Source organism: Labrus mixtus, chromosome 2 (assembly GCF_963584025.1).
Source record: "Labrus mixtus chromosome 2, fLabMix1.1, whole genome shotgun sequence".
Lineage (NCBI taxonomy): Eukaryota > Metazoa > Chordata > Actinopteri > Labriformes > Labridae > Labrus > Labrus mixtus.
The window spans coordinates 18,854,053-18,873,113 of NC_083613.1; the positions used below are offsets into that span (position 1 = coordinate 18,854,053).

Consider the following 19,061-nt stretch of genomic DNA (forward strand, 5'->3'; position numbering starts at 1 on the left):
TATGTTTTTACATGACTTTGTTGTCCAAGAAGAGTGACTTTGATCACTTTAAAAGGTTATCCAAGGGGCTCAAAGAGTTAAGCCCTCAAAGCAATGGCCCCAAATTTCATCCCTTTTTTTGACTCTATATCACCATTCTGTCTTTTCAATAATGGCATGAAAAGCCCCAATAATCTTAAATATGAACCCGGAAGTGAATTCTCAACAACAATGAAGTTATTGCATCTCAATAAAAAAAAAAACCACACTTCTGCTTTTGTGGAAAACAACCCTCGTCTGTTTTTTTTTTCTCAGTGTGACTTAGAGCTTGTGAATTCAGCACAGTTGGGGACACTTGGTCTTTCTTGAGACTTCCCTAATTGGGAAGTCTTGACATTGGACCATTCCACAGAGTGTAAATGCACTTTTAAATTAGCTGGACTTAAATAAACTATAAAGGAAATGCTCCGCCCCGGGGAATTTGTACAGAAAAGTAGCATGAGCAGCACATGTGTAATTAACAGAAAAATAGCTGCATGCTGTCAAGGTGTGTCTTTCCAGAGCTCTTACATTTCTACATTCTGAATCATAGCTCGATGACATTATAATTAATGTGATTAGTGAAACCTTTTATTCCTGCTTTGACTATTCAAAAGGTCCATTTAATTGATCTTTGCTACAGGTCTTTTGTGTGAGGAACATTTTTTCTTTAAGTTACAAAATCACCAGACATGCTTAGATTTGGACTACAGTTCTGTTATTTTATGTCAGAGCACACATACCTGATCAATGAAGTCAGAAGCGTTTCTATTTGATTGCCATGGATACTGATGTATGACACAACACATAAACCAGGACTGTCCAAATAAAACTTACAATCTAAACATTAACTTGCTGGAAAAGGGATATTATACCCTTGCAAGTTCCATTGGTATGCCTGACAGTAAGCTCTTATCCTGGTGCAATATTTGATGAGAAAGATGAAGAAATGTCGAGTTAAAAAGCAAACATCAGCATAAAGCAGCGGGGCTGTGCGTATGATGTCTATTACTTGAAAATTTATTGAAAAATTGTGCAAATTCATAACATTTTCCACTGACATCTGTTCCTGGCTTTTAGTGGAAAACAGAAAAGTACTTCCATCTACAAACCAACATATCTTCACAAAGTAATCATGTTGTGGCTGAGGTTGTAGGGCATGTGAGTTTATGGGTGTAATAAAGTATTGAGAGGCAGGCTGTGTTTAACGGGCTTCTGGTTTTTTTGGGGGGAAAACCTCTAGGAATTTTTTTTTGAATACTGGTCTTTGACAAAATCAATGTACATTCAAAACTGACTTATGGCCTCAAAGGTCCCAAAGTCCTTAAACCCATGGGCAAAAAAAAAAGAACCCCCAAAGGCCTTGCTATTGAGCCAATGGAAATTTACATTAATGCACCATTATACTGTAAAATCATATACAAGTGACTAGATCTTGAAGACAATATATTTTTTAGTCATTCAAAAAAATCTCAAAAAGGGTTTAAAATGTAATCTTTTAATACTGTTCATTTTCAGCATTGCATTTGCTTTTCTGCAAACTTACACAACAAAACAATTAAAAACATTAAAAAAAAGAAAAAAAAAGACAAGTTTCCCTCAGAAAACAGGGAAGTCTCTGTAACAAGCATGATGAAAATATTTCAAACATTTCCTGCTCCTCTCACTGTCCAAAGCAATTCAGAGAGTCTTCCAGTTGATTTACTGAGCAAGAGCAGATATATGAGCATCTGTGTCTGTGTTTATACTGGAAAATTGACAAAATGAAGTTTGAAGTGAAGTCAAAGAATGGTAAGTTGATTTTGGACAGGGCTGGAGTGCAGTGCATGGACTCAATTATGTAGCAGACAATGTACTGTAGGTGTTGAGTCCAAAATATAAAAAATATATACATAAAACATACACACACAGACACACACACAAACACAACCATACCTACTGATAACACCCTTTCATCCAAGCCTATGGCTGTTGGGTGACTAACAACTGGGACAGGACTTTTTTTGATCAGACAAAATTGATTACTTTACACTTCATATGTCTTCATTCTTGGTTTTTAATAGCACAATGCAGTGTCTTGTGAGGCAACATAAAGGCCCTTTTGTTCTTGAAATACACTTCAGCATGTAATATGACTCTATATGTCAGGAAGGCTCTGCACCAATGTTGCTAAGGTACATCTCTGTAAACCTTTTATACTCTACAAAATGAGAAAGAATGAAAGAAAATTATTGTTTTAGTAACACCAAAAACTTGTGGCATTCCCATCTAGAGAGAAAAAAGACAACAAATACACAGAACAGTGCATTTAGCCTGAACAATTCAGTCTGGATGGCCATAAACAAGGATAAACAGTCTCCAAACACACCAGCCAATAATCCTTGTTGACCAAAACACACTGAATGGTTAGAGTGGAGGCACTCTAAGAAGAAGCATAAAAAGTTACTGGGGGACACTGTCTAGACCATATTTCAGACTAAACACAATTAGCAGCAGCAACTGGGTAACGAGTGCCTAAAACTCACAGGCACTCACAGCAAGTTGCCTTGAAACTCTTTGAAGATGCTTTCCTTTCTCGGCACGCGTGTGCTGCTTTATAGGGGTGGATTCTGTGGCAAAAGGCCTTTAAACAGATTTGGGAGCTTATGAGGTCAAAAAACAGGCTGTGGCTTTCTTTTTGTAGCGCTCGCAGACCTGGCACAGAGAATAAATTGCTTTGTCACTTGACTTTTACATTCACTTGGTGAGTTCCTAAGACACATTTTGACAAACATTAAACAATATTATTCTGTAAATGATATAAAAATGACAGTTATCATTTATCTTCCTAATTTAGAACATAATTGATTATTTTTAGTTCTTGTCTGAAGAACCTAGTTATTTTCTTCTGCCCTGAAGGCAAATAGCTCTGAATAGTTTAAGCTATATGTTTCCTCTTTCCTAAAAAAAAGAAAATGTAAGAACCAATGATGACTAAAGCAGACTTTGTCAAGGGAGATGGATGAATAGTTTCAACACACAATATCAATACTGAATAGAAATCGACAGCAAAATAATAAATGTACAAAAAAGACAAAACAATTATCCCATCACGGCACAGAACTATGCAGGCAAAGTCCATTCTCAATGGCTCTTGATTCGGTCCACTTTCTTTTCACAGCAAATTTAACTTCCAAAGAGCCAAACACTTGTGGATGTGTGGACAGAAAAACGGTGGCTTGTTGACACTGAAGAATCCAAATCCACATGTGAAGAAACTTGAAGTTTTGTTTCAGATTAGCTATTGTCAACAGCAAAATATGAAGTTAAGCCAGCTTCACCGGTCATCAACCTATTGCTAGATTTGGAAGTGTTTATTCAATTTGATTTTGTGTTATTGCATTTTCTATGCGACCATTCATCTCGTGGCACATAATTAGACGAACAGTGGGAAGGGAAAAGAAATAATAATTTTCAGTGCAAGTTCTTCTTTAATTCCCATAGAGTAGTTGGAGTTGGTCGAAAACCCCTTTTTGTCCAATGGTCCAGGCATCACATCAATGTATTCATTTACACCACTGTCACTTCCTCTGGTTCTGTATCCAAAACACTTGGCACTTTTCTTCATTCTGTATCTAAAAAATCCAGCAAAAGGATTACAGCTCATTTACACATTTTTTTATTCTACAAATAGTTTAAATAAAAAATGAGCCATCAGTTACAGTTGTATCCATGCAAAAAGGCACTTCAGTTTTCAGTCTGCTACTAGCCCCTTCTAGTCCATTGCACTTAGTTTAATCACTTGTTTCGGGTTTGCCATAATCAGACTCTGCTAGATGACTTCAAATCACATCCCGAACCTTGTCCCAAAGTGGTTTAGCACATTTTCAATATGCTGTAATCTTAAATTCATCATTCAGTACCTTTAAAATCATGATCCAGTCCGTAGAGTTATCATTTGGACAACAAGGGATAGTAAGTGCCACTTTTGGATATCTGAAATTGGAATGAATATTTGATTTTTAAACACTTTGTGAGCCATATCAGGACATCACAAGGCCAGGTGGACAAGCCCTGTGTTTACAAGATATTTCCCAAGAGAGATTAAAGGCATCCTAGAAATATGATGGCTTTAGGGATGCTAGATTGTTATTTGATGGGCAGTGTCCTTGCATTAGGGGTACTTCGTGTTCCAAAGCCCCGTTTTGTAGTAAAGATGGAGGCGCCTGAGGATTGTGACAGCAGTCAATCTCAGGCTGTTTGTGGGGCAATGTACCATTTCCCCCATTCTCCAAGCCAGCCTTTATCCCTTCTAGTTCCATAGGGTCCGAATCAGCTGGGCCCAGCTCCAGCTCTATTCCTGACTTGGCCTTGCTCTTCTTCCGCAAACAGATGATTGTCCCAGCCAACACAGCCAACCCAAGCACAAGGGCCAGGGCAGCGAGGGCAGGGACAAGAGTGTATGTCAGCTGGCTCTGCGTCTCCACCCTTGGTTCTACTGATGTCAGTGGAACGCCTTCTGTGCGAGCCTCCGTACACCACCCGGTTTCTAAAGAGCTGTTGGACCTAGAGTTGATTCTCTCACCCAGGGGACTAGCGCAGACTGAGTAGGTACAGTTGGGTCTCAAACCACGCAAGGTGTACTCAGGGTAGGTTGCCGGCACACTCAGGATAATGGGGCGGCGGTCAGGTCCAGAGAGGTTTCTATAGGTTAACCTAATGCCACGGATGTGTGGCCTTGTTTCAATGAAACGGTGCAGGTCAAGAAGGATAGATGTGGAGGTCACCTGCCGTGAGCTGATAGCATCAAGTTCAGTGGGAACCACAGGGTCAACCATTGGACCTTCTGTTGCTGAACGTTTTGGTGGCTCAGGAACCTCATCCACATTTTCACAGTAGAGGCCAGAGGTTCCTGAGGGACATAGACAGCCGAGTTGACCTAATGGGTCAAAATTACAAGTGCCTCCATTGAGGCAGATGTTTGGTGGGCAGATGTGAGGCTCATATTCACCACTGTTGGAAGTAGGGGACACAGGAGGGTGAGGTGGAAGGGGGTAGCTGTCTGTTTTTGAGGAGACATTTTCCTCACTGGGTGGAGGAGGAGGAGGAATAGCATTGGTGTGGGTGGTTTCTGAAGAGGTGGTGGGCATCTGGGGAACAGGAGTACTTCCAATGGGAGAGCCAATCAGAACTGTTGTGGAAGGTGGACATCCAAAATCTTTGTGCTCTAGGTCTGAAAGCTTCTTTCCAGCATTAACTAGAGGGAAGTGGCACCTGGTTTCTTCAAGCCTCCCCAGATTCACATTCTTATCTCTTAGCCACACTGGGAACCAGGCTAATGGACACAAGCAGTTAAATGGGTTCTCTGCAGCCGTAAGGTGAATTAACCTTGGGAAGGTCTGGAAGAAACTCTGAGGAAATCCCTGGAGATTTAGTCCACTGAGATCAAGATCTTGAAGTCCAGTCAGTTTCTGAAAGTCCTCGACCCTGAGCTGGCCCAATGGGTTTGCAGCAAGACTGAGCTTGATCAGCCCTTTTAGGGAGTCCTGCTTTAACGCCTGGGGCACCTCAGTTAACTGGTTTGTGGATATGTCAAGCTCATGGAGGTTCCCTAGGGCAGCTATGAGATCATCATCCACAGAAGTAAGCCCAAGAGAGGAAATCTTAAGGGCCTCCAAGTGGGGAGTCTGGAGATCAAAGGGTCCCAGGGTTGGGATGTTGTTGTGGCTGAGGTCTAGAAGCAAAAGCTGGGGGAAATTGAGGGACGGAAGAGAAGTGAGCTGGTTTCCTTGGAGCTTAAGTTCCAGTAGCATCTCTAAGCCCTCAAAGGCTTCCAAGTGGATGCTCTGAATGCGGTTTGCATGAAGATACAGTCGCTCCAGTTGGACCAACCCAGAAAAAGTGCCTTTGGAGATGTGGGTTATTTGGTTAGATGACAGGTCCAAGTTCTTCAGCTTTGCTAGCATCTCAAACACATCATCTGGAATCTCTGCCAGCTCATTCTGACTGAGATCTAGTAACTCCAACTCCCCAAGGTCCTTGAAGTCCTCTTGGGACAAAGTATTGATGCCGTTCTGGAAGATGTATAGATTTTGGGTGGTGGTAGGAACACGGGGTACAGTGCTGGAGCGGCGATGAATGCAGAATATCGAGTCCTGGCCTTGGCAGGCACAGTCTGCTGGGCAGTCGGAGGACAAAACCAAACCAGATGAGAGGAACAAGAGGAGATAAGGCAGCATTGTGACGTAAGGTCTTGAACTCTGAAAGACATGAGAGAGAGAGACAGGGAGGGAGAAGATGGTTAGTTTGAATCATCATTAGCTTAATGCTTTGTCAAAATTGTTAAAATCTACTGTAAGAAAAAAATTGAAAATAATTGCCTGTAAAAGACAGTTAAAATTCACATTACTGATAAATTACGTGAAACTTATTAGACATAATTTTGTCATTTTAATTCCTACAGCAAAATACTAAATTCGTATTCCAAAATAATTACTTTTCCCTTCCAACACTCATTTTCAAGCCTGTTGCTAAATACACAGACTAACACTATACTAAAGAACAATACAATGAATATAGCACACACTAGCCCAATCAAGAAAACAATATACACAAACAGTAACACTTCCATATATCTTTAGCCATAACCTATTGCTATTGTTGTCCAGACAAGTCGTCATAAAATGCAGAGTATTTTTGTTGAACCCTTTTCCCTTCATCTGTTTTCTCATCTGTCCTTCCCTTTCCACTCTGACCTGGTTTGTAATAGTTGAATCTTGCACTCCTGCCATTTCCAAGATCCCTTAGGTGAATGTTGAGAGGAAACCTAAGATGTTTGTTTTGAAGTTAGTCCCCATGCCACTGTTCTCTTTCTGCCCTCTGTCTCCTCCATTTACCCCCCTTGGTTCATAGTATGCAGGGTTTGTACCATTTCAGCTACCAATAATTAGTAATACTTCCTTGTAATCTGCCTAAATTAAAAGCAAAGGCAAGGGGGGTGGAGAAAATGCAAGTAAAGAACATGGGTAACTAAGCTTTGTGTGTTTTCAAAGCCAAAGCTGATAATCTTAGTGTAGAACTTCATTGGCACACTTGAGAACAATTTGACCTCTGAGTCAGATCAACAAATACAATGCTATCATTGGATAGCCTGTGAAAACAGGAGCACAGAATGTTTCTAATGCCTTTTTTGCTTTCAAGATATTAACTACAAAATACTGGCACTAAAAGAAATTATTACAAAACAAGAAGAAAGTGGGAAAATGGGAATTAACTTACAGTAGATATGCCATTTTAAGTTGTAAACCACAGAGTGATGTTTGATCTTAAGTGTTAGAAAAATGATTTACAAATATAAGTAAGTCTCTTTTGAGAGTTGTTGGTTTATTGCTTGTGGTCAAAACGAGATGATGACAGGAATATATACAGTATATTACAGTCTGAAGTCGTTTTTGAGATAGCCTGAGAGAAAAAACAATTAATCAAAGGACAAAACAATACATTCTTAAAATGATTATAAACGTGACACTATCTACTATGACTTCTTTTAACAACTCATACATCATGCAACTACTGTGGAAAACTAAGCACATTGCATTGTAAAACTGTAATAACGTCCATGTGCTACAATTGACAGATGCATACCTGTGACTGTATAAATGTTGGATATGATGCACCTGCAACACTCTATGGCTCCTAAAGATGTACTTATTTATTTGCTATATGCATTAAAGAACACAAGGTTTTTAGCCTGACCAGGCTCTTCATCGTTCACTGCTGACTTTTTCTGTATGAATGTTGGATGTTTTGAAAGGAAAATGCTACAAAATCCTGCTTTAGTGCGTGTTTATCTGACATGATTAAAAAGAAACTTACATTTTCTAGCAGATAAATAATAAAAAGGCCCTGAAATATATGGTGAAACTGTATAACTTTTATTCCGCATGAAAATAAATATTAAGAAAAGCCAACATGAGTAAATCTGGCATCATGTCACTATGTCACCAAACCACTCTGTCACAGCCACCGAAAGACAAATACCTGTTATCATCAGCATTACTCTCAGCAACACAAATAACAATGTGGAGACTCATTGTGAGACTATGGCACATATCTGCTTTTTGTATGAGCTGAGCTTTCTTTGTTTGCAGTCACTTACTGTTTATAGAACAGTAACAGGTTTATAATGAGAGCAGCCAGTCATTCCTTTAAAGGTGACAGAGAGGGAGTGGAATGAAAGGAATATGAATGAAAGAGTTATTGTATTTCAGAGTCAGAGGAGTAAGTGGAAAAGACAAACTAATCCTTCAAATGTGAAGGCTTTGCTTCTGACAATTCTTAGGGTGGTTATATTCTCCTCTGGAACAAGTGTCCACAATTTCACATCCTGAGTAAACACTGTGTATGTGGTCTTGTGGCTTTGGTAATTCAACAGGCCTGCGTTAGGACTTGCACTGAATAGGTAACCCGCTTCTGAAGCATGTCAGCCTCTCTGCAAGTGTAATTCATGCAAAAATCAAAAGTTATACTACATAAATAAGGTAAAAGCACCTTCAACTCCAATTGATAAGAATTTGGCCAGAATGTGTGTTATTAAATAATTATTTAATGAATTTAGCCTTCTCTTGATGGAGGCTGACTTCAAACGATCATCTGATGGCCTGTGAGATCTCCTTTAAGCAGTTGCCAGCGTAGGTCTCATTGTAGCATCAGATTTGCTTTGATAATGAAGAATTTCTTGCCCTCCACTTTCCAAACTAATTATTGACCCAGCCGCAACGACAACACATAAAGCTGTCCATACTTTTGTAGGCTTTCATCCTGGCGCTGGTGTAAGGGGAAGGATTCTCCACAATGAAGGCATTACCAAAGTGAAGTGAAAGACTTTGCTGTTTGTAGTGATTGAGGTAGTTTTGCAAGAGTATTAAGGGCTGCAAGGGCCCAAAACTTGCTGTTTATCTTAATATCTCTGTTTTCTGTGTATGTCAGGTGATGTAAAAATGCGTTGTTTTGAAGAGACCTGTGCTGCAGACCCACAGAGTCTTCAATGGTGGCACACCTCTTTTATTTTTAATTGGTCTCAGCTTTTTAAATGAAGAGAGGTTAAGTGGTACAAAAAGAGAATTAAGTAAGGGATGAAGTGAGGAATGAGAAGCTTACAGCTCAATCTGTGCCTACATTAAGTAATTCTCTTTTTTTAACATGTTGGCCTCCATTGACATTTACCGGGTGCCCACAACATGGGCCCAGGAATCTGCCATGTACCATATGATACAGAGCAGTCAAAATATGTAGAGCAGTTTCTTTCTTCTTTCTCATTTAACTACAATCACAAAAAACAAACAGTCAGAACTGGTCCACCTGCTCATTTATTGACCCCTAATGATATGTGACACAGTCTTCTGCTGCTAAGACTTTGTGGTACACAGTATATCCCCTATTTGTATGAGTGCAGATAAGGGCACATGATGAAAGAGAAACAGTGCTGTCAAAATGACACGAAGCAGGTCCACGCGCACCAAAGACCTGCAGAGCAACACAGCACGCTACCACGAACACACACACACACACACACACACACACACACACACACACACACACACACACACACACACACACACACACATTCCTGCACATGTTCACACCAGCAGACACACGCACAAAAAAACACGCAGAGCCTACAACACAGCTGGATTCTGTTACCCACAATCCACTGCAGCCATCTCTCACTGTGAGACAGAATGAAAGGCTCACATAAACCTTTGTCCTCCCCCATGATCAGAGGAAGGTAGACAGAGAGAAAATAGAGAAAGAGGGGGACTTAAAGACAGAGTGAAAGGTAAACCGAGAGAGACAGAAAAGACATTTGGTGTCTTAAGAGCTGGATGAATAGAGCCCCCATTCATCCAAATCTTAAGTAAACAGTCTGGTTACTCAAAACCTTAAAGGCACGACAAAAAACAGATATGAAAGTGTATGTCCATGCATATTGTGGTTAAGGGAGGTCTATAAAATGCCAGTATTTACACTCCTAACTTGGCAAAAATAGGTCTCTGTTATAATATGCTTCATAATATGATACCTTAGTTACCCTTAAAGCAACATTAGTGGATGCTTATTGTTCTAAAGTCAGGGGAATATTGTATAAAAAGTAGAAATGTGTGTTGGGCCCGCATTTGGGTTGCAACAAACAGGTAAATGCAGCACTGGACTTCCAGCAAAGAGACAATATTTTAGATAACCATGTGTAGCAAATGGTCAGCATTGCCTTTTTTTAAGAAGACTTTTGAAGTTACATAATGTACATTTATTCGTTATACAACATGTGGTGCATAAGTAAATTATAGTGTACATACATTAGTACTTTAAACCTCAATCCTGACCTTTATCTATAACCTAACTAAGTATTTTTTGTGTCTAAACTTATGCAATTCAGTGTATTTCCTTTATCACAAACAACACCTTCTGAAAGGCAAAGGACAAACAAGCCAGTGCTCCAGACTAACTTTTTTATTAACATCTCTGAATTGTCCCATAACAATTTTAACCGTCCCAAAATGAATCTATTTATGTTGAACTGTTCATCTAAGCTGTACTCTCACAATACAGAATTATAAATTGTAAAATAATTCACTTTCCATATTTTTGTTGTATAAGGAAACTTCTTTTTGCAAGTTGATATTATAAAGACATTCTTTTTTTAAAACCCTCCCCCAGTCTTGAAAACAGTTTTTAAAAAGCAGAACTGTTTCATTACTTGTTGACTAAATCCTGAGCATTAAATTATGAACTCTTTGTCTCTATCTGCCTCAGTAGCTGTGACTGTTGTTTTGTTTTCTTCCATAACACTTCTATGACTACGTCGGCATGTCAGAGCTTTTAAATCACACGCCACAATACTGGAACCAGAACGCCGTCTGGCTGTCAGGGCTGTCTCGCATCGTCGTCACTATAAATATTAAATAAATAATATCCAAGCAGTGACAACTGTGTTGCAGAGAGATGAAGTGAGAGAGAGGAGGAGCGACAAGTGAATTTATATATGTGTTAACAGAAACAAATGGTGACAGCTGTCTGCAGATGGTTTTAGAGGCCCTATCAGGCAGAGAGAAGATGAAATCTGAAATGAAGGTACAAATAACCAAAGAGGGGGAGCATACATTTTGTAAAAGAGAGTCTGTCTACAGTAAACAGATAAGTATATATATTCTGAGCTGTATGGGGCTTACAAAGTGATTTGCAAACACATGAACATTAATCCTGCACACACACCAAATGTCTCTGTTGCTTTAAGAGTTATTTTTGATGGGTGCTTACCACTTGGTTTGCGCATGTAGTGATAAAAAAAAAAAAAATGGAAATGTCTATGCAACAGATGAGTGAACCAGACAATATGCCGAAACAAACAATTTGTGGATGAAGAGGTTATATTTAAGGTTGACCAAACTTTACAAAAGTTGAAATGCCTCAAAAAGAAAAGTCCTACAAAGTCATTTCTGTCTGCATCTGCTCCCATGTCCCAATGAAAATTATCTACAGGGCTGTTTAGGGTAGAGCAGCAAAGTTTTATGACCTGAAGTAAACAGAGACTGTGAGACATCCCCAGAACCTTAATCATCTCCTCTGCAGCAGTTAACACCTGAGTTGCCACAACTGCTGTCTAGACTAGGCAGTGACAACCGTGATTTAAACTTCATAGCTATATGGAGCCGTGTTGTAGCGTATATCTGTTTGTGAATATGTGTCTGGGTGGTGGAGGGAGTGAAAAGAGAGAGAGTGGAAGTGAGTGAGTGTATTCAGTGGATGCAGTGTGCGAGTAACGTTGAAGCAGAGAAACAAGCTAACTGTAGCGGTAAGAGCAAAGTGTATGTGAAGTTCAAGTTCTGTGTGTGATAAAAAATCCTCTGACTCCTGAAGAAACAAGCCGGACTCTCCGTGTCTGCTTATTACTTGCTGCTGCCCGGTTAAAGTGAATAAGATAAGCTACAACCTTGGCCCTGGAGCAGAACAATAAGACTCCCCTGTGCCTTCTGACCACGGTCAGAACGCAGAAGAAGGAAAGGTTAACACTTGTAACACTGATGAAAACGGAAAAGAGTTGAATTCTCTTTCTTAAAATCAATAAAGTAAGCAGGAGAATCTGCATTTAGGGCTTGTTGTGGTCTTCACTATACATCACAATGAACCAACTGCATGCCTGCACTGATGCATTTGAAGCCAAACTATGAAAGTCTTGTTGGGGCGAAGTGTCATCAGAAGGAATGTACTTAAAAAAAAAAAAGATGTCACCTTCAGTCTTTTGCCCAAATTGGGGTGGATCAAAGAACAAAGAGCATTTAGTAATCTAATATTAACCCTGTTAAATCAAATAATTTGATCAAATAAATCAAATAACTGGGTCATAATTAATCATGATTTGACAGTGTCCTTGGCACTCTTGACGTCACCACTGTGCTTTGTGGTCTGACTCAGTTATGGCAGAGATGCGAGCTATGCTGCTGCTGCTATGATTAAAATGACAGTGACATTTAGGTGTGCTGTTGCTGCTTGTCAGACCTCTCTTCTTTTAGCTGTGGGTTTTTGGAAACTTTGCTCTAAGGAGATCAACTGATCGACCCTGTTTAAGAAAAAGGCCAGACGCTGCCTGTTTCAGTCTGCATTTAGCTAGAGGAGTTTGTGGGCTAAAGCCAGCAGGCAGATTCGTGTTTCCTGCTGAAGTGAATCCAAACAGAACTGTAGTGACATGTTCTTGACATTAATGGAGCATGGTGTGTGTGCATGTCTTCTACTTATGTCTCTCAAACATCAACCAGTGAGTCTGACAGCATTGGCCTTTACGACAGGTGGAACTCATAGAACTATAAATTGCGGCATTCATTGTAGTGGTTGACTGTCAGAGCTCTGGCATTGCTGCACGCTGGCTCACTTAATTGAAAATCCAATCTTGGAACCAATCGGCTATCGTCTGACAACAATATAGGCTTTTGGAGCCAGCAGGTATGAAGGATTTTTGTCCAAGACTTCCTTTGTTTACAGTTTGACTAAGAACTTGAGAAACAAGAATGTAGTTGTGGTTGAGAGATCGCTTCTTTAAGAGGATTGTTAGCAGCACTTACATGCAGAGATCTGTTTGTAAAAATGAAGGAAAGCTAAATCAGACAGCGTTCTGCCTCTTTTGCTCTTCCCACAGATCATTTATCTGGCCAGAGTCTGTTGAAACTCTTGTGGAAGTTACTACTCAGACTACAAAAGGACACAAGAACACTTTGAATACCAGGTATCCTGTCTGCACCCACATATTATGCATGCTTTTTTATTTATTTAATTTTTTTACTAAATAGGATAACTTGTAACTATACAAATGATCAGTTGCATGTAAAGTGTCCATGACTGAAGGACAAGCTTTTTGAAAATTCAGCCCTTTACATCAGGACACAGTATGTGTATCTTTAGGCCCAACAATGTATTTCATGCATATACCTTGTGAAACATTTTGTCATGGATTCAAAGCAAAAACATTTTGCTTTGAATCCTAATTTTAATGTTATATTGCTTCCTTCTAACTACAGCCACAGACTGTTAGCCTCCTCTGCAGTTACACCAAAGATGCATCCTGTTATCCAGCCAAAAAAGGTACCATTTCAGAGAGGAGAGGAGAGGAGAGGAGAGGAGGGGAGAGAAGGAACTTTATCAAAGCCTAAGGAAAGTATGGTGGCAGGATGGTCGATCATCACGGCACTAAACATCAAGGCATCAAATAGTGATAAGTGAATTAAAACATAAAACATGCAGTGAATGATACAGTATAATTTGGGTAATCGTTAAATTAAAATAAATCATGCCTTAAATGGATAAACTAAGTATGATAACTTAAGTAAAAGAGTACTTTAGTGATGGCATTGATAGTCTTATTAGCCGTTTTTGACACAGACCCAAGCTTCATATATTAGGTTACATTCAGTAAAACATTCCCCTAGAGCACAAAAAATCCAAACAAAACTTAAACAGTGAAAATGGGATACAAAACTATATAAGTAAATTATATATAATTAGAATACAATAAATGTAATGAATTCACACTGTAGTACATCAATATTTTTTAGTCCGGTCTCTTCGTTGAGTTGTCGTGTCATGCAAACATAACTTGCATGGCGCCAGTACAGAGTATCAAGAGCAGTTTAGTCTTTGTGGTACACACCCTGCTTCAGGCTGACGCTTTGTGACACCGGTTTTTCCACTGAGGTGATGAAAGTTTGAACGCCAGCAACAAGGAGCCACAAGCACGCCAAGTCTTTCTGCGGCAGCGTCTCAGTCACGAAGGATGAGTGCGTGTTTTTGTGTGTTTCTTGGCACTTCCCCGGCCGCAAGCCCTTCCTGTCTGTCAACAGTTGAAAATCAGCATGTCACCTGCACTTGGCTTTACTCAGGTGTGCCAGCGGGCAATAGAGACAACACCCCCAAACATGTCCACACTTTTCTTTCCTTCCCTTCTTGGAGCTTGTACAAATGTGTTTAATCCTACCACGGAAATAACATGTCCTCAAGTTACTCAACATTTTCTCTGATTTCATTTTAGATTAACTACGGGAGAGATAACTTTAATTCTAACTATTTTATGAAATAGTTGTACTCATGGGTTTATTGATGCTAAATATGCACAATTCTCCAATCTGAAGTTAACAAAGACTTCACACATACTGAAGGAAACTTTTATTTTACTATATCTTAGCTTGAGCTTATTTCATGAATAAGAGTCTGTAAGATAAAATAAGCTAACCTTTCACGTCGAAGCAGTGAGTTGTATTATTATTAATAATCCTCCCTCTCCGATCTGTCAGTTCTTGCCCTGCCATCACTTGTCCCTCATCTAAATGAGATGTTTACGACATCTATAACTTGAAGCTGGGGCCCGACAGAAGTAAATATTTTTCTACAGAAGTTGGCAGATGTTTCCATTAACCTTGTTTTTACATGAAGTAAACTTTCCTGTTTCTTCTGTTCCTCACACCTCCTTCCATCACCACATTGCAGTTTTTAATTAAAAAAACTTCACTTGCCACTGCCAGTCCTTCCTTTATCTCCTAGGTTAGGTTCCGAATTTTGAAATTTTCTATTATATCCCTTGCGCCATACTTTTTATACATACATTTCAAGTTGGGGCTGATCGTGCTTAAGCCTGGTACGGTACAGCTTTGCCTAGTGTGAGTGTGCCCTTAAACTCTTAGTTAATGTCCTATTAGCTATAGACTATGGTCATGTAGAATGAGGTACTAATAAGCACTTAATAATAAGCAGCCAGTATGCAACTAATTAGCATGCAAATAAGCAAATAGTTAATGGTGAATATTGTGACCTTAAGTTAGACCATTTTCTTCTTCTGTCAAACTAAAAACCTCTTCTCTGAGTCATCTGCAGACACAGATGTTGACGCATCGGTCCATCTTAAACAGGAATCCAGCTTGAGTCTTGGTGAGTTGATTGGATTTAATGATAAACTGTAGTCTTCATTTTCCCTGCGACACACAGTTTGAAAGATTATCATGCTCTGCTCAAATCTCTAACATCTCTAACACGCTGTATGGGTGCAGCTCACGCTCTCTCACTGCACTCTCTACACTGAGCTGTTTGTAAGAGGAGCTAAGTTTGTGGTTCTGGTAAATATAATATGGTAACGGTAGATTTCAGACAGGAAGCAAACTCAGCTCTTCTTCTGTTGAGTGCATTACATGCTCATCCATATCCCTCCAAGCTGTTTACTTTCCACTTAATACTAAATACAAGTTATACTACTTCTTGTGTTGGGAAGTAAGTCATCGATATTACAATACATACTGGGCTGGATGAAGTCATAGTGTAACACAATGAGGAGGGCATTTTTCCTGCATGTGAAAGGCTGCACAGGTCTTTTTATTGCCATTTGAGTGAAGGAGAAGTTCACCAGAAATGTCATGGAGTTAACTATGTATGCAACATTACTGAATGCTAGTACAGGGCCTGTTTGAGGAGAATACATTGAGAATATTTGGGGTTGTAAATTGCATGCAAACCTTGCCTGTAACACCCAGCCATTTTCAGATTATCTAAATTAAACAAATGTGGAGGAACTGAGTACATATCTGTTTGAAACATGCACAGAAAAGTGCTCAGAACATATTTATAGATCACAGTCTCTTCAGTTGGCTACATATTGCATGCTGAAACACTTTCTGCCCAGCTTGGTATTATCATGGGACTTCTGTCATCACCAAAACCTACTCAGTAATTAGTGCTGGAAGTTTACAGGCGAGCAGATTCACACTGGAAAATCACTAACAATCAGAGCTGTTATTTACAATCCCACGACTCCAGATCGTATTTGTCTCATGCAAACACACCTTCACACCATGTTTACGCTGCCTCTGCTTCACACACTTAAATCCATAACCAGATGTATGTACACACACACACACACACACACACACACACACAAAGTGAAACACGGCCAAAAGACCTCTGCCAACTGTCCCCTGCTGCTGGATCACCTCATTAACCCAGTGTTAGGCCAGGGAGTGTGGATGGATTTACCGCTGAGAGAGACTTCTAGAAGAACCGCAGGCACACACACACATACACACACACTAACCTGCTTATAATTGGATTACAATTTACAGAAGAGTTCACCTCGAGAAGATTACGAGCAACGAAAAAGCTCATGATTTAAGGCACAAACTGTTAATCTGTGTGAATAGAAATGTAACCCAGATCCAGGAAGTTGTGTCAGCCTGTGTGTGTGTGAGGTATGAGTGTTTACTTTGTCACTTATCTATTTACTTAAACTTCTGACAGAGCCTTTAGAGTAAACACACACACACACACACACACACACACACACACACACACCAGTTCTCATTCTTGTCCCTGCTGGAGAGAAGAATCAATTAGTGCAAACTGAAATGTGTGTGTGTGCGTGTGTGCATGTGTGTTTGTGTTTGTTTGCCTTGGTTAAAGGCAGTGACCTCAGCTGGTTCACGACCCAGAAACAAAAGCTGCATTTTATGCAGTAACAGACTAATCTGAATTTTTTTAACTCTTTGTGCGGCTGTTCATGTCTGGCCGTCTTTACTGTCCAGTTTACAAGACCAGATCTGATAGTGGCCATCATTTCCACTGGATGAAAGCAGCTACAGGACATACAAAATGTACTTTGCTAAAATGGAAATATGGAACTAATTGTAGTTTTTTTTACTACCAGAAACTCAGTTTTCGCAGTTCCAGTTTGTTCAAGAAAAATAAGTACAGAAGGTTCTGCCTTGCTATGAATACTCTTTTGTGGATGCAAAAAATAATAAAGATATGAAGACATGTTATGCCAAAGCCTTTCCTCATGGTTACCTAAACTTAGTTTGGACCCCTGATGACAACACACATAAACACACACACACATCAGAGTGCTTATCTATTCAACAGACCATTAATCACTACAGAAACATGTATCCCTCTCGGCCTGTTTGCTCTGCATCTCTCTCAGCAGTGAGCAACATAAATCTTGTGAACATTCACCAAGAAGCAGTTTATTCAAAGTCCTGTGTGAAGTGATTGTGAAGCCAATGTATTGTTAGCTTGCAAAAATACTATTACAGAAAATCAACTCAATTAATTATGATAGTGATTTAGTTGAATAGGCTCAAAGATTCAGTAACACTCTTTCTTGTTCTTCTGTTTGTTTTCGAGGTGGGATGATTTTTTTTTCATAAATTGTAAAATTTATGAATTTCTGGCAATTTAAAACAAGTATTGTTTGTTTGATTGATTGATTGAATGATTGAGTGAAGGCAAGAAGATCCTTGAAAACTCAGTTGTATTCAGTCACAGCTGGAGCTGGAGTCAATGCCAAATGTAATACTTCTTTTTGGTCAACAACAAGTCAAACATTTGATGTGTGAGAGTATTCTGCTATCCCCACAGAAACTCCATGCAGAGTAACTGGAGAAGAGAAATGTGAAGGAATGGCAACTACACGCGCCACTGCAGAGCGAGCGCTGACACACGACTCTGAAAAAAGCCCTGAGGCTTGTTGGAGTGTTTAGAGAGGAAATGGGGAGAAAAATTATGTTGTGTTTGAGTGGATGGCTGAAGTGCACACAAACGTACACACACATAACGCTCTCACAGGAGCGATAGGTGACCTCATTGGGTTTTTACACTGATGGCATGATGAAGCATGCCTATTTGTGTTTTTTTTTAGTAAGTATTTTTGAATCATTTTGTGATGTGAAAATTTCATGAAATGCAACAGCAGAGCGAATGGTAGCCAAATTGTTTTTATCGTTATCATAACAGTTACATATAATTTGAGTGTTTGAAGTCTTTTAATTTCAGATAGCTTTGAAGGAGCTAAAATGGTTCAGTGAAAGTGTGTCATGCTTCTTTTAAAAATCCTTTAAAGATAAAATCTGGTCGGTTCAATCTGTGAGATTTAACAAGTCGGGGAACATATTGAGACTGAGTCGGACACTCTAAACATTTTGAGTGTTTTTGAACATGTGCGCTTTGGCTGTGTTAATCACTTGGGAAGTGAAAGTTTAATCGCTATCCTCAGAATTATTGTTGTTATATTATTCCATTTGTTAAACATAAACCTAATTGGACCAAGCATGTTATAGCAAATTCAGTGTACCTTTTTTATTCAAAACCTTCACCTCTTTTTAGACATTAGGATTTAAAATGTTTGGATCAAAACGACATAAGCAATAGATGATGGTAAAGCACATACATGTGAAATGCATAGTGGTCCTGCTTAATGTTTTGTGGTTGAGATCATGTGGTTTACATGGAGGTGTTTCCACTTTGATGGTTGGATTAAAGGCAACATTTATTGAAACTTATAGTCCAAAAGAAATGGTTAAAACTTCAAACCTGTCAATTCCTCTATAGGCTCAGCTGTTCTTCAAGCTGCTAATTATGAAAATACTGCATGTTTGATCAACTGTAGGAACATTTCAGCGTGGACTTGCAGTTATTTCGCTGTGTCCTCTGTTGTTTGCTTACCCAGCTGTCCTGCACACCATCCCTGATGTGTTTTTGCC

General features: G+C 39.4%; 1 protein-coding gene and 1 long non-coding RNA gene across 2 annotated transcripts in view; both read right to left on the minus strand.

The window, feature by feature from the left end:
* Positions 1-1,500: 1,500 nt before the first annotated feature.
* LOC132987429 (uncharacterized) overlaps positions 1,501-19,061 on the minus strand; it is a 56,013-nt gene continuing 38,452 nt past the window's right edge. The window contains exon 2 of the long non-coding RNA XR_009675614.1: positions 1,501-1,953. This is a non-coding gene — a long non-coding RNA (uncharacterized LOC132987429). The remainder of the gene's footprint in view (positions 1,954-19,061) is intronic.
* Positions 1,501-19,061, minus strand: part of LOC132987410 (vasorin-like) — a 28,776-nt gene continuing 11,215 nt past the window's right edge. The window contains exon 2 of the mRNA XM_061054463.1: positions 1,501-6,257. Coding sequence (XP_060910446.1) covers positions 4,113-6,236 — 2,124 coding nt within the window. The 5' untranslated portion in view covers positions 6,237-6,257 and the 3' untranslated portion in view covers positions 1,501-4,112. The remainder of the gene's footprint in view (positions 6,258-19,061) is intronic.